This window comes from Rhamphochromis longiceps, linkage group LG20 (genome assembly GCF_057381845.1).
Source record: "Rhamphochromis longiceps isolate RC_006_pf linkage group LG20, R_longiceps_female_GT1.1, whole genome shotgun sequence".
NCBI classification, from domain to species: Eukaryota; Metazoa; Chordata; class Actinopteri; order Cichliformes; family Cichlidae; genus Rhamphochromis; species Rhamphochromis longiceps.
The window spans coordinates 7,013,216-7,029,524 of NC_140576.1; the positions used below are offsets into that span (position 1 = coordinate 7,013,216).

General features: G+C 36.0%; 2 protein-coding genes across 4 annotated transcripts; both read left to right on the top strand.

The window, feature by feature from the left end:
* Nucleotides 1-434: 434 nt before the first annotated feature.
* rer1 (retention in endoplasmic reticulum sorting receptor 1) lies at nucleotides 435-8,058 on the top strand. 3 transcript variants are annotated; one of them, XM_085393727.1, is made up of 8 exons: nucleotides 435-673; nucleotides 2,038-2,119; nucleotides 2,407-2,511; nucleotides 2,939-3,035; nucleotides 3,763-3,841; nucleotides 5,036-5,171; nucleotides 6,116-6,170; nucleotides 7,551-8,058. In XM_085393727.1, exons 2-8 carry the CDS (start codon nucleotides 2,039-2,041, stop codon nucleotides 7,559-7,561), a joined length of 564 nt encoding a protein of 187 aa, XP_085249853.1. In that variant the 5' UTR covers nucleotides 435-673; nucleotide 2,038; the 3' UTR covers nucleotides 7,562-8,058. The 3 variants fall into 3 exon arrangements, with proteins under 3 accessions (XP_085249853.1, XP_085249850.1, XP_085249852.1); XM_085393724.1 differs by having other exon boundaries at nucleotides 437-673; nucleotides 6,116-8,058; XM_085393726.1 differs by lacking the exon at nucleotides 435-673 and adding an exon at nucleotides 1,107-1,478 and having other exon boundaries at nucleotides 6,116-8,058.
* A 228-nt stretch (nucleotides 8,059-8,286) lies between these two features.
* Nucleotides 8,287-13,565, top strand: LOC146644812 (taste receptor type 1 member 1-like). The gene is made up of 6 exons (XM_085393728.1): nucleotides 8,287-8,627; nucleotides 8,904-9,198; nucleotides 9,391-10,119; nucleotides 10,368-10,574; nucleotides 10,904-11,024; nucleotides 11,878-13,565. Exons 1-6 carry the CDS (start codon nucleotides 8,446-8,448, stop codon nucleotides 12,828-12,830), a joined length of 2,487 nt encoding a protein of 828 aa, XP_085249854.1. The 5' UTR covers nucleotides 8,287-8,445; the 3' UTR covers nucleotides 12,831-13,565.
* The last annotated feature ends 2,744 nt before the right edge of the window (nucleotides 13,566-16,309 follow it).

Here is a 16,309-nt window from a genome sequence, read left to right on the forward strand (position 1 = left end):
CTGGATTGCCATCATGAAGCTGAATGGTTCTCTTATTGTGTTATATTTGCTTGACCTTTACTTGTACCAGGGCGAAGGGTTTTGTCTCCCTTTCTAAGGCCCATTCTTGGAAAGACAATTTTCGTCGTTTTTCATCTCATTATTACAAATGGTCAGAGAGAGAGCACTTTAATGCGATTAAATCATTTAGGTGTTTCAGTATTAACACCACAGTGTAAATAAAAGAATTTCTCCGTTTCTTGTTCTGTTTTTTTTTTTCAAAAGAAAAAAAATTGTTTACTGGTGTGTTTTTATTCATGAGCGTTCATTCGTTTCTGCTGTTGTTAAAATCACGAATTAAATTGGTTAAAACGTCTGCCTCTGCGGTCTCTTTTTTCAAAGTGACAAGGTTTTCAACCCAGTGGTCGGAAATAGTACTGAATGTTTAAGGAAACAGGCCAACCAGAGGAAACATTCTGATGCTGCGCTGACTTTTTATTATTTGAACCGAGAAATCGGTTCGTTTGTGATCGTTGAGGTCTGAAGAGTCATAGCGAATCGAGGTGGTCGGATTTCTGCTACTCAGCCTGTGGTATCCTCGCGGAAGTATTGACGTGTACACAGCAGTTTACACGAGAAGTGGCTAGTTTAGCTAGCTAGGTAGAGCCGGGTAGTGTCACAGCGGCCGTATCAGGTAAGAAAGAACTGCCATTGACAATTTTCGCTGTAACTGCTAATACAGCTGAGAGACACAAAGAGGTATTGAATCGAAGAATCAACATTGATTGTGATTGCATCATTCACTGAATATGGAGGTGTTTAGTATAGAATGGTTATATTTTAACTGTGCTAGCTAGCTGTGAAACTGTTGGCAACGTAGCACCGGAAGTGAGTTGTCAATTTTGTGAAGCCCTTGCTGGGTGTTGTAGTTTAAATGTGAACACAAACCAATTCTTGCAATCTAGGAGTAGTCAATAATAAACTACAAATTATTTTTTACATACTTTTACATGTGCCCAATTGGAGATGTGGGAAATGTAGTCTAATACTTTCATTCTAACGGCTGAAGGGGGTCAAATGAAGCTGAACAAAACTACATCACCCATACAAACGTTAACTGGGGCCAAAGGTAGTGTACGTTTCGACGGCTAGGACCGCTTTCGGGGCTAATTTCTAAGCTAACGCGAAGAATTTAAAATAATATAAGATAAAGTAATACCTCTAGTACAACTTATTGAAGTTGTAGTGCACATCGTAGTTATTTTCCATTTTGCAAATGAGCCTATTTTGGTAGATATTGCTTCCTAGATGTTATCCTGCCTTCCTTAAGCTGTGAGCTAGTTATGCAGCTAATGCTAACCAGGCACAACCACAGCTCGTCACGGTCCTGTTCTTTTCCCCATTAAAATAAAAATAGCAAATCATTAAATGTCCTAACGCGTAATGCGTAGTTATCTAAGCAATCAACCTAGGCTACAGTGGATATAAATGTTGTTTTGGTGAGTAACCGACAAGCGCACCGAGAATATTTATGATCAGCTAATCAATTAAAATTCTATTAAAGGACCTAGGGTTAGATTTAATTTACAGAGATACATATTTAAATTGTTTATTTAAAGAAAATTACAAAGATTTTGTCACCTTGACTATTTGCGCCTTGATAGTTATCTGATCACTCTGATTAACCCCTCTTCTGGACATATGCACCTCGCAGATACAGGTCTTTCCGGACAGCCTATGTCTATTGTATTTACTTGTATCACAGTTTACAGAGTATATATTACACAAACTGAAACGAAACGTGTGTTCCAAAATGTGCAGTTCTTGGTAAAATCGTTCACAAATTTTCGTTTTACTGGGTATTTATTTCCAAATCCTTTAAGACAAAATGGGCACAGAAGAGTTTGTCATTTGTCAATTTATCACCTCCATTTTGTATCTTCAACTGGGGCCGTTGGTAGACATGGTCATGCTGAATAAGAGTATTGTGCAGTACTCTTATTAAAGTAGATTAAGTTCATACGCCACTAATCAAAATCTTTTTGTCCTTCCAATAAGAATGTCAGAAGGGGACAGTGCTGGGGAGTCAATCCATGGGAAAACTTCTGTTGTGGCTGCCTTTTTCACACGAGTTGGACAGGTAATGTGTGAGATCAAGAATATCATATTCTTTTAAATAGGTTTAAATTTAGGGATACACCGATTGTGAAAATTCTGTCTTTTTAAAATGCCTTTTTGAACCAAGTCATTAAACAAAGACTTACCATTTTAAACATTAGCATTCATTGAGCCAAATCTCAGTAGAGACATTTTTAAAACTGACTTGCAAATATAAGTACGTCAGAACTGATGTTCACAACAGATAAATATGAACTTCATGTTTTTCAGCACCTCTGCAATGTTTATTCTGGTTTCTTTTTGTCACAGGTCTATCAGTCATGGCTAGACAAGTCAACACCATTCTATGCAATGCGGTGGGCAGGAACTCTACTATTTACTCTTGTCTACATGATCAGAGTGTATCTACTACAGGTAATTGTGTATTTCTGTGTGTTTTTCAGATTTATTTGCAATTAGTCAGCCAAGTTAAAAATGTTAATGAGGAATTCTAAATACTTAAATTTTTTGCTTGGCCTATAATAAATACTATCTTTATCAAGTTTAAAATGCCAACTCTTTATAAAGAGGGTTTGAAATCCTCATTCACCTCTAGTAGTTTTTAACCAATTGTATCTTACTTTCAGATCAAGGTTATTTCATTTTGCTATTATTCATTAAAAGTAAAATAATGCATTTCATAGTAAATCTCTCTGCCTTTATTGTCTTGTTTTGACTGGGATATTGCTCTATTCGTTAGGTGTTTATATCATAAAGTTCTTATATGTCTTGACTGATGTGTCTTGACTGACTCTAGCAAAGATGTCCTTTAATAAGGTTATTTTCTGATGCTCCTTTTCAGGGTTGGTATATAGTAACATATGCTTTGGGAATCTACCATCTCAACCTGTTCATTGCTTTTCTGTCGCCAAAAGTGGATCCCTCACTGCTTGAAGAAGGTTAGTCAACTCGGTCTCATTAAAGTAGTGTTTGTGATGTGAACATGGAAGTAGGCTACCTCATGGAGTATTACTAAACTGTTCATTTAGACCTTAGTACTTGCATCTAATCAAAAGTCTAAGCCAGCAATTGCCCAATCTGGGGTTTTTTTTTCTGAGAATTTTCTAATATAACTTTCAATTTATTATGAAAGATTTTAAAATAGTTACTGGAACAATAGACTATTACTGTACACTTGCATATTTACAAGTACGTATCTCAAAACTGAAATGCTTGAGTCCATATAGATACAGAAAGGGCACTGCATCTCAGTAGACAACAAAGTCCCACAAACAGTTTCTTCCTTTGTGCCATCTATTACTACTACTCTTAGGCACTTTGCAAAATGTTCTCTCATCCGTGCCTTTCTATTGTGTGTCTTCCTTCTGTTTTGCATATATTCCTGTCGTCTGTTATTTATTCTTGCTCTCCTACTATTTATATTTTATACCATGCACAGTTGGCGTGGAGCAGCCAAATGTGGTTTTATAGTAGCACTCTGTTTATGAGCAAGTGACCTCCTTGAATGGAATGTGTACAGTTGTGACTGTTCCCAAAAAATATATGAATTAGCCATTTTTACTGTATGTAACTGAAATTGTCCTATTTCTAAAGTGTACATTGTTGTTGTTGATGTTCTTGTTGCTGTTATGGGATAACTCAACTAGTAACCTATATTATCTACAGATGAGGGCCCATCCCTTCCCACCAAGCAGAACGAGGAGTTCCGCCCTTTCATCAGGAGGTTGCCTGAATTCAAATTCTGGTGAGAGTTCAACATGGTCACCCAGGGAAATTGCAAATTATTTTCTTTAGAACAACCTGTGTGCTGAAAGATTATATTAAGCAAAGCTCCTTTAGAAATGGGTGTAGCATTTTAGGGTGAAACTAAAGACACAGAGTTTGAGTCATTTTTGTTTATTTTGATTTGACCTCATTGTCTCAAATTAATTTCTACTTCATTGACATAAAGATTGTGTCTGTAACCTTGACTTCCAAAAATAGTTTAAATACAAACATTTTCTTCAGATTTTTAAAACCACAACTTAATTTATTTTCACAGCAGCAATAAATTTTACTCACCACCTGCTGGTAGCTTAACTTAGCATCGATTTCTGCCATTCTGTGCTGTACCAATTTCAAATTATGTGTTAGGCCTTGAATCTTATTTGCATTTACAAATACTGTGTTCTCTTATATACTAAAGAAGAAAGGGGGGAAAACACACATTTGCTTGATATCTTTTTCTTTATATCAGATATGTACCTGATGCATGAAAATATCATCTTTGTTCCCTTTGCATGTTTATCTGCTTGATTAAAAACAATTTGACTTTCAATGTAACATGCTTACCCATGTTAAGTGGATATTGGGATATAACAATTACAGGATTAAATTATTTGTTCATTTGTTGTTTGGAGGGTTGCTGACTAAACTAAAGATTTTAAGTCTTATATTTTATTACGTCTTGCTAAGAACATCTTTCTGATTTCTACTCAAATTTGTGTCAGACTACACTTTGTTGCATTTTCCACTACCTTCTCTTTGTTAATCTCCAACCGTACCTAGTGATTTAGTACTGTGTAAAAGATTTAGGCAGAAAACAAACAAATACATCAGTACAAATTATCTTAGATACTGTGGAATACAATTAAAGTACATGTAGCTGGTCAGTTCTCAAGAGAGTCTGTGTTGGACCTATTTATTAGAAAGGTCTCACTCTGTTTTACTCTTAAAAGAATCTCAAGCCTGCGGTCTAGTTTCAAACGAAACATTTTAAAATGCAAAAGCCTAACCAGATAAAAGTTTTAGCGCTCTGTCTACTCTATATGCAGACATTCTCTTTCTCTTTATAACTTACATAATCTTGTTCTTCTGTACACGGCTGTACATGGACTCCTTGTTCTTGTTGCTTAAGATAACACTTTGACTCTGACTGTGTGTTTACTTTTCTTTTCAGGCATTCAGCGACAAAAGGCATCGTCATCGCCATGATTTGCACATTTTTTGATGCCTTCAATGTGCCAGTATTCTGGCCTATACTTGTAATGTACTTCATCATGCTCTTTTGCATCACCATGAAGAGGCAGATTAAAGTAAGTACAAACATACATCTCTTTGCTTAGTACATATTGATCATAGCTGCATTAGATTAACAGTAATAGGGTGCTTTGGGTCTGGAGGAATGTTTTCATCATCCATAGTCCCTATTTGAAACCTTGAGTTAAGTATTCCGACCAGTGACATCATGATGTATTTTGAAACATATTGTGACAATAAGTATGTCTAACTGAGAAGCCAAAGTCACTGGAACTCATTAATTAGAAGGTAATGATGCCTAAAGCACAACTCATAAATGTCTGTTTAGCATTTATCTTAGAGTATAATTGTATTTAATTTAAAAAAAAAATCACCTAGTAATAAAGATACTATATCAAGATATGATATCATACTATGTCATAAATCAATTAAGTCATTGTGTTAGAGCCTACATAGCTGGATTTTGTTTGTTTTTTTAATCTCAGAGGAGTAGCCATTGTAAACAATCATTTCACACACCCCAAGGTTACTTGCATTTTTTTTTATATACATACAGCAAGCAAGGACAGGACTATTACAGTTCTTTGAACTCAGTTAACAATATTGAACAATAGTCCTACACCAACTGCTTCCCTGCTGTTGCATAACTAAATCTTACTGTTAGAGTCTTACTGTTAGAATCTTACTGTTCCTGAAGATATGTTGTTCAAGAGTGAGTTGCCCAGTGTCCCTATGACAGTTTGGTCTGAAAGTGCCTACAGTGCAATAAAAACATTGCAGTCCACAAATTGCTTTTGGGTTAGACAGAGCCACAGGTTTAACCTTATATTTTATTGAAGGACCTTTATTGTATGAAAAGGGTGTCATTGTTGTTATCTGCAGTGCAGTTTATATTGTGATTCTGAATGTGTTGTAAAATATGCTAAGTCACTAAAAGTGTATGCACAAGCCTTAAAGTAAGTGTTGCTAACTCTCCTTTTTACTTCCTTGTCTTTTCTAGCATATGGTCAAGTACAGATACCTACCCTTCACACATGGGAAGAGGACATACAAAGGCAAGGAAGACACAGGGAAAGCTTTTGCTAGTTAAAAAAACTCCCACTCTCCCTTCCTCTTTGTTGCATTTAAAATTTATTGGCCACAGCCATTGGGGAATGATGAGGGTTAGAGATGTATTTTCTTTTTGTCAGTTGAACAGTAACATGAAAACATGAAAAATACAAGTTTTGATCCACAGTGTTCTCAGTGTTGGACGAGGATACGAGCAGCATGGATCAAATTAGTCTAAAAATCTAAACTACTCCCTTTGTCTAATGAGGGTTTTTTTCTGTTTGTTTGCTTTTTGGGGGCTTTTTTTTGTTTTGTTTTTCAAGGATTGATCTGCAGTTACTCAGTAATAGTTAGGACTAAGTGCTACCTTTTGCCTTTCTAACCCTAAAGAGTAACAGTAAAGACATCAAAACTGAAAGAAATTTGCAGTAAAATGAGTGATTTTTTTTTTTTGTTTGTTGTTGTTTTGTTATGCTTTGTTTCCACTGGTTTATTCCAGTACACCCCCTCTCTAAAATTCACTAACTTTTAATTCATGTAATTTCTCATTTACAAAAATATGATAAAGTTGTTAACGTGATATCAGATGGAAATGCAAGAGTCTTCAAATTAAAAAATTTTCATCTTCGTGATGAGAATATCCTGCTGCTCTGACTTAAATATCTCTGGCGCTTGTCCTTTGTTCTAAATAAAGATACCTGGAAAAATTGGCTGCTTTTTACGTGAATATTCTTTCATGAAGGCCCCCCCCCCCCCAAAAAAAAAAAAAACAAACAAAAAACTTCCTGTTAATCTATAAAATGAATTACATCCAGCCAGCACAATGTTTAAAAAATTTGATTGTCCATTTGATTTGTTAGCTACCCTGTATAATTTTGTAATTCAAGGAGAGTGTCACTAATCCCAGATAACGTAGTTGCCTGTAGTCTGCAGTCATTCTTAAATCACTTATTTCTACTTTTCCGCCTTCGTAGAGTTTAACTACTGGGAAACTGGGATGGAAATCATTTTGGGTGTAATTACCCCAGGGAGATAAATTGGGTGACTGAGCAATTAACATGAAATGGCAAGTCAATGAATTTGCTTTACCTCAGATTTTTAGACCGTTAAGTGGGTATTTATTCAAAACCTAATGTGTCCTAAAGTGCATAACCAGTATTCCAGATAAATTCATAATGTGGCTTATTTGAGAGCAGTCAATCAAGCAAGTTTATTTCAATGACCCCATCTCTTTGAAATATTTAGCAATCTTTGTTTCAAAGACTGAGGCTCATTTGGAATTTGTAGACTGGCTGTTGTTGTCTTTCACATTCTGTGTAAAATCTTTTAAGAGTTGTGGTAAATGTAGTCATTCCAAGCAAACTGTTGTTCTCTTTCTTTTTCAGAGGAAACATAAGAAAACAGAGATTGAGAGCTTTTATTAAAAGAAATGGATGAAGTGGGTGGCGATCACATACTTTTCTATGAACCAGTTGATTTTTTTTTTTTTTTTTTTTTTTTTTTCAAAATGCTGCAAATCTGTGATTATTAAACGTTGATCAGCACTGTAGTAAGGGATCAAAAAATTTCCTGTAAAAAGTTTGTGTTTCAAAGGGTTGTCTGGGTTTGTGTGTATATAAATATATATATTTTAAAATATAATTTTTTTTTTTTAAGATTTATTTTTTTTTCATCCACCACCATACTGTTTGAGTGTGAAAAACTATTTCAGTTGAAGTTTATGGAAGTAAAACTGCTAAATTGGGTTCCAGATCTGATAAATTAAATGTTTTTCATGGAATTGCATGTTATTTTCTTGTGCTACAGTTACAAACAGAAACTTGATTTTAATAACTTAAGTGTAATTTTTTCACTCCAAATGCTATTAAAGAGGCTGTGTCCCTTTGAACAGTGCATTTGAATCTTGGCTTCATATTTTATAAGTATTCATGGAAAAGGGTAGCCTTGCAACTAAAGACAGTTGGAGAGGTCCAGTGCATTTCTGTTTATCGTAATCAAAATGTATTTTTGTATTTTAAGTTAATGGCACATATGACTGGAATCTGAATATATTTGGTCACCTCTATAAAATAAGGAAATTCATTGTTATCTTTTGAGTTGTGTCCAGCATTATCAGATTAATGAGACAAAGTTGCCATTTAGCTGCTGATCTTTGCATACTGATTTGTGAATCCTTCAATGATAGATATTCCTCAGAGGCTCCAGCATTACCAGCGGCTCATAACATCAGACAGAGTGTTAAGGCTCACCGTAGACTGGTAAATACTTCTTGTTTTGAGAATGAAGAGCATTGTTGTCTATCACTGTATACTGGGGTGTTTTCTACATGCTTTGGCTCAATACACTGTTTCAACATCTGAGTTTTGGGTGGAAGGAGATTATTTGATAGGTGGACTTTTTAATATTCATCAGCTGAATGACTCTCTTCTTCATCAAAGACCAGAAGCCATTGACTGCTCCAGGTTAGTTAAACTCTGTTGGGTACTTTCTTGTGATAAAACTAATAAAAACAGAAAAAGTTTACTTGACGCTGGTTAAACTGGTAATAGAAATCTTAAACCAGTGAAATGAATTGCTGTGTTATTAATATTTATTTTTTAAAGTCAGCACTGCTGACATGGTCATTTAGCTAGAAATCCTATTTTAGATGATCATAATTATTTAGGGATGTCCAAAATTGCACATATTTACTACAAGCATTGCAACGGAATTTATTACTGTCCTTCATCTGCCCACAGTGCACCTTTTATTCTGTCCAGTTATCGAAGGTTTCAAATGATGAGATTCTCTGTAGAAGAAATCAACAATTCTACCAAGCTACTGCCAAATGTGTCACTTGGCTATGAAATCTTTGACCACTGCACAGATTTTGTGAGTTTCCCAGGACCTTTAAACCTAATCTCTGATAATGGCTTTATGCGCCCTCTGGAAGAACCACACAATTTATCCAAAGTGATAGCAGTGATCGGGACCTATACAAGCCCTCAGGCACGAGCTGTAGCCCCACTGTTCATGATGAATCTCATTCCAATGGTAAACCTATGAGCCCTTATGTACTTTGACATTTTTTAAACCAGATCAATATTTTTTATTAAAAAATAGTCTTTACAAAAGTTAAATCAAGAAATGATGTTTTCCATGTTTAAAATAATACAAGTTTCAGGAGTATAAATGATTGGTTATTGTTAATGATCACAATGACATTTTCTCTGTTGCTCTTAACAGGTCAGTTATGGAGCTTCCAGTTCAATCTTTTCAAGAAAACAGACCTTTCCCTCTTTCTTAAGAACAGTGCATCCCAATGAAGAGGTCATAAAAGGCATTGTTAGTATTGTCAAGCGATTCAACTGGAAATGGGTTGCTTTTCTTTATGTTAATAATGATTATGGAACAGATGGCCTGGACTTGTTTTTAAAAGCAATTAATGAGACTGACATCTGCCTTGCATATAGCAAAGGCCTTGATCAAGATACAGATTACAGTCTAATGTTTAGACAGATTGATGCAAAAAACATTAATATCATTATTGTTTTTGCACCTGAATGGACTGTTGAAGAACTCATGGAGTCAGTAAAAAGACAAAATGTTACAAACAAGGTGTGGATAGCAACTGATACATGGTCCCTAAACAAAAAAATAATAGACCAGATACAAGGAAGCAAAAATATTGGCACTGTACTTGGGGTTGCTCAGCCTAAGATGTCAATACCTGGTTTTAGTGAGTTCATTCATTCTTTCAAGGCCAAGAACCACTGTGAAAATGCAGAGCAACAGAAGTTTTGTAATCAGGTTTGCAACTGCAGTAGCCTGACTGCTGAGGAAATCATTGATGCAGATCCATCGTTCTCTTTTCCTGTTTATTCTGCCGTGTATTCCATTGCTCATGCCTTACACAATATGTTACAATGTGGAGCTGATGGATGTAAAGACAGTATTACAGTCTACCCCCATATGGTAAGCATTCTAATTATTTGATCATTTCTCACTTTACTTTTTGAAAATGATCTAAGAGTGAATAATTGTTCTTATCCGTAGTAAAACCAGTGATAGTGTATATGAAGTATGTGATAAGCTAACTGGAATCTCAGAGTTAGTTAAACCTAATAATAATAAAAACGACAGAATTATTAGGTTAAGCAAATTGTGTTTGTCCAAACCTCAGTCATTGTGAACTCAGTGTTACTGTTGTGTTCCAACATCAGGTTCTTACAGAGTTGAGGAAGACAAATTTTACCCTTTTAAACCAAACCATTCAGTTTGATGAGAATGGTGACCCCATGTTTGGATCCCACTCAGTCGTTTTTTGGGGCCCCAGTGGTGATGTGCAGGAAGTGGGCTATTATACTTGTCATCCATCATTCCATTTCTTCATCAACGACACCAAAATTCAGTGGCATACAAGTGCACAAGTACGTAGTAGTAATAAGTTATTTTATTTGTTTTTTCAACACAAAGATTAATAATAAAATTAAGTTTTAGCAATTTAGTTTTTTAGACTTCTACCTAGATATAAGCACACGGCAGCTACCAGTTGTAGGTGTTCATAAGGTGATTTGCATGGCTGTCTAGATATAACAGGCAAATACTTTTACATGTTACAAAACAATTTTAGAAATTCAAAAAACCTGTGTGAATATATTTAATGACTGGTACTTTCCCCGTAATTTACCGTTACAGTAAATGGTACGGAAGTGCAGTATCTTCTTCTGACCTTTTTACACCCAATATTCTTGTGTAGGTACCAACTTCAGTGTGTTCTGAAGAATGTAAAATAGGCTACAAGAAAACACAACTTGGAATCCACAAGTGTTGCTTCAGTTGCACAATTTGTCCACGTGGGACTTATATCAACAGCACAGGTAAACTGTTTTTGAATGACAGTAGAAAAAGAGTGAAAGTAGTGCTGTCACTTGTAATGGAAGTTAAAGTTATGCTTTTTAAAGACTATTATTGTCTTCATATAGACTAAGCCATAGTCTTCCATTTTAGTTCCAGTCACCGCTCATATAAAAGCAGCCAATTATTAGTCGTGATAGATTTACACTAAGGTGCAAACTGTAAAGTACAGGGCCGGTTTAACGTGAAGGAAGATCTTTAGAGAGCATAGTGTATCACAGGTCAAATGTTTGTAGTTTAAAACAGACATAAACACCTTTGAAGCTTTAATTTTTAAATTCTTGTTATTTTTAAAGCAATTTTGCATGGTTCACAATCTTTGCTTGAATGTTGGTACGGCTCAGTTCATCAACAATATGATGTTATCTCTTCCTCTAAGCCTGCTTTCTGATTGGCTGTACGACATATAATTTCCATAACTAAAATTTTGTGCCGATGGACACCTTTTCTACCGCTTGCCACCACGGAGGTCATGAGAACTGTAACATGACAATGGATGGGACAAACATCAGAAGAAATAAACATTTGTTAAACAATACGTTAAATATTTGCTTATTTAAGGGCACAATAGTAGATCTAGTTTTTCAATCATAAGCTGTGCTTACAAGTTGATCAGTCTGAACTTTACAAAATCTTGTGCTTGCGACTACTGATAACGGACTACTGACGACTAATGACTAACTAAATGACTAATAATTGTGTGTTTAAATACAAACACAAACATACATGTATGAACTCTCAATGGAGAAAGGTATCATGGGTCTACTTTAAAGATGACCATATGCTTCTTTTCTGCCCATCTCTCTTGTGAAACAGACAATCCCTCCAAGTGCATCACCTGTAAAGACACAGAATGGTCTGAAGAAGGAAGTACATCATGCAGTCTGCGGGTGGTGGAGTATATACCATTTACAGACATTTGGGCTATAGGGATCATGGTTGGTGCCTTCATCTTGGTGTTCATCTCACTGGCCTTGTCTGTTCTCTTTGCCCTTAACTACGACACACCTGTTGTCAAATCTGCTGGAGGACCAATGTGCTTTCTGATTCTAGGTTGTCTCAGTCTGTCTAGTCTTAGTGTATTTTTTTATTTTGGCAAACCAACAGATGCTTTTTGTATCTTAAGATATTTACCATTTTTTTTATTCTTCACCATTTGCTTAGCATGCTTTGTTGTACGTGCATTTCTAATTGTGTGCATTTTCAAAACAGCTACCAAGTTCCCAGTGCTGTACAGCTGGTGGATGAAATATCACGGGCAGTGGATGTTCATTGCTGTGGTGTTTGTGACCCAGGCAATCTTTCTTCTTATTAACTTTACATATGCCCCCCCAAGACCTAACATTGACATGTCTTGGAACTCAAGAAAAATTATACTTTACTGTGAGACTGATTTTAAAGCAGCATCTGCTTCTCTGGTTTTACCTTTATCATTGTGTGCTCTTTGCTTTGTTTTCTCTTATATGGGAAAAGACCTCCCAAAAAATTATAATGAAGCCAAAGCAATAACCTTTTGTCTCCTCCTGCTGATGCTCACCTGGATCATCTTTGCCACTGGGAGAATCCTTTATCATGGGAAGCACATTCAGCCTCTGCAGAGCCTGGCAGTGCTCTCCAGTCTCTACTGCTTTTTGCTGTGGTATTTCTTTCCCAAATGTTACATTGTGATTTTTCAATCTCACAAAAACACACAGCAGTACTTCCATGGTCTCATTCAGAGTTATACCAAATCAATTAACCAGGAGATGTCTCGAGTAAATATTCGTTGATATAGACAGAGGATTTCAGTCTCTGTATTCTGGTAATAATAGGTCCTCTTTAAAAGAGGATAGGGTGGTGATTGTTTCAAAGAATAACTTCACATCACATACACAATGATCTAAATGTTGGTCTTTAAAATATATATTTAAAAGTTTTGTGTAACAAATATTATTTTGTTTATATTAAATATCATTAAAAACATGAAAAGAATTAAGTTAATCGATCTTTAATAGATAAGTGGTAAAGAAATACCTGAACATATAATAGGAATAGGAACGGACTTATTTTGATGTTGGAGGATAATGAGATTACATTAAAAATATTTTATAAATTTATCATGTACAGGTTTCCTATGTCTAAATGTTTGGTTCATCAGTGGACACTACTGTTCTTTATTTTTGTTCTTGTTTTTCCTTTTTTAATGCATTTATTACACTTCAATATTTCAGTAATTTTACTGTATAAACATGAGCAGGTAGAAACGGAGGCTGCAAGCCTGACTGCTCATCGCTGCCTTTTGTTATCTGTTAAAGATCAGGCTCTGGCTCCTGGGCTGGGGCTGCCACGCAATCAGCTTTAACATCTTTCTGGATTCTTGGCTAGCTTTGTGGTAGAATTCTGTTTAAATCTTGCAAAGAGCTGAAGTTGAGTTATCAGTTTCATGCAGTTGTTTCTTTCTTGGATGAAGTTTGCAACTTATAATTGTACTCTTGTCCTTTTGTGAAATAAAAATAAAAGTATTGTCCTCATCACTGTTCTACAATTTTCCTCCTCCTGCACATGAACTGAAAACAACTGACTGTAGCTTAAGTGCACAGGTTGAAAAAATGTTATTTGATTTTTCTTTCTGTCAGCTTGGAGTGCCGATATTTAGGATCCTTTGTAATTCTAGTGTCCGCATAACTCCTGATTGTAACTGTAATGTAATTACTGAATTTAATACAGTAATACAACACATTACATTTCTATATTATTGAAAAATGTGATTACAGTAACACATTACATTCATCACTGCAGAGAAGGAGGACTGGACCAGGACAAAAAAAAAAAAAGTCTCCGCCCTGCAGGTGGTCTACCCTTCAGGCTCAGGTCCTATATCAGAGGATTGGGAGCTTGAGGGTCCTACACAGTATCTTCCTAGTCCTGCGCTCTTCGGCACAGAGTTCTCGAATGTTGTTGCCTGGATCTGCTGGAGCCACCCACCCAGTTTGTTCACTTTGTATAGCTACATCTTTCACTACAGCCATCTTCCTATATTAATTGATCATAACTGTTGAGGGATGCCCAAAATTTCAATTATTTACTGTGTTTAATAAGTATTAAAACTGAATTTATCACTCTTCTTCATCTCTCTGCAGAAGAAATCAACAATACTGCCAAACTACTGCCAAATGTGTCTCTTGGCTATGAAATATTTGACCATTGCACAGATACTATCAATTTCCCAGGGGCTTTTAACCTATTTTTTAATAGTTGGTTTAATCCGACCTCTGGAAGAACCACACAAGAATTTGTCCGAAGTGATAGCAGTGGTTGGGACTTATACAATATAGATTTATGTTACTGTGACTGATTATGTTGACATTTCTCTTTTACTTCTTTAACAGGTCAGTTATGAAGCTACCAGTTCAATTTTTTCAAGAAAACAGATTTTTCCATCTTTCTTGAGAGCAATGCATCCCAATAAAGACATAGCAGACCTGATTTTTAGCATTTTGAGGGAGTTCAACTGGAAATGGGTTGCCTTCCTTTATGCTGATGATGATTATGAGAGAAATGGTCTAGAATTATTTATAAAGAAAATTAAAGACACTGATATCTGCCTGGCTTATAACAAAGGCCTTGATCACAAGTCCCATTACAAAGTTGTATTAAAACAGATCAATTCACAAAACATAAATGTCATTATTGTTTTTGCACCAGAATGGACAGATGAAAAACTCCCCAAAAGCTGATTCTGTTCATCTGGACATAGCGTTTTCAGTGGGAGAAACATTTTATCACTCATCCAAGTGACGTCTTCAGTCTCAGGTGACTGCAGGTTTCCCCAACCTTATAAACAGTACATTTGCATAATGACTGAAACCAGCACCACTGAAGGAACAATGAGCTGGGAGGTCAGTGAGACTGAAGTCACTTTGATGAGTGATGTGGTTAGACTGGCTTTGTCCTGGGTGAGGAACCAGACAAAGGTTCAGAAGACCCCTATGAATACAATATCAAGGGAACAGTTCACCCTGCCCAGGATAGTGTTACCGGGGCTCTGCCCTGGAGCCAGGCCCAGGGAGGGTGGCCGAGGGCGAGTGTCTGGTGCCCGGGCCTTAGTCCTTGGGACCCGGCCGGGCACAGCCTGAAAAAGGGACATGGGCCTATCCTCCTGCAGGAGGCGCCATAGGGGTCAGGTGCAATGTGTACCGGGCGGCGGCATTCTCTACTTTGTACATTTGTCAATGAATGACCGCACATCATTGTGAGAGCGAGAGAAAAATGAACTAGCAATACAACAAAACTCATCAATAAACCAGGGCAGATAATGGTTTGAGCATGAGCTTTCTTTCATTAGTGGCAGTTTGCAGATTGATAAAGAAGTGAAACCATATTCTCAAAATCCAAACAATGAATTAGTTTAATGCAAACAATGTTAAGGCTTTACTGAATCTTTTAGCAATTTTTTTATTAACCTTAAAAAACATAAAATAAATGAAAACATAAAACAAAACATTAAAAGACAGATAGGCGCGACCCTTTGGAAACATCCCATCAAATCAATAAAAATCTAAAACTGGTCCATTAGATTAGTTGGTTTTTATTTTGTTTGTTTTATGTCATAACATGAAAAGTCAAAAATTTATTGTAAATGAAGGATTATAACAGAATTGACAGAACATCTAAATCTAAACTTATCACTACTGTATCTTAAATACTAAAAGCTTTTTTTAAAGTTAACAAAAAGAGATGGTGAGATATTCTGAGCGTACTATTAGTACATTTCGAATAACTTATCATTACTACTCTATATCTTAAACTTAGCAGTAACTATGTCGGTAGGAAGAAAAAGAAATGTGAAAAGAAATGTGTGGCTGATGGATTTGCCACTTAAAGACTCTCTAATGGAGACTGCCCTTGAGTGAGTGAGAAATACTCCATCTGTGGTGTAAATGAAGACCTGTTCCACCACCCCGACACCATACCCAGTACATACAATATTAACATTAACAATTTTTGGTAGAAAACAATAAGGGAAGCGCACGGTGGGGAGGGACCCATCGATGTCAGTCTGGACTCTGTAGTACCCGCTCCGGAATCTTTGGCGTTCCTGCTGCAGTAACGAAAAGGAACAAACAGGTTAAAAATGCTTCAGTCATTAGAGATCAGAGGACAAACATTTAAAGCTGAAGTGAATACAGTGAATACATGACAGTATTTTTTTTTTTCTTGAAATATCCACCACTGATGCTTACAGCATTGTGCTTACTCACCTCTTCCT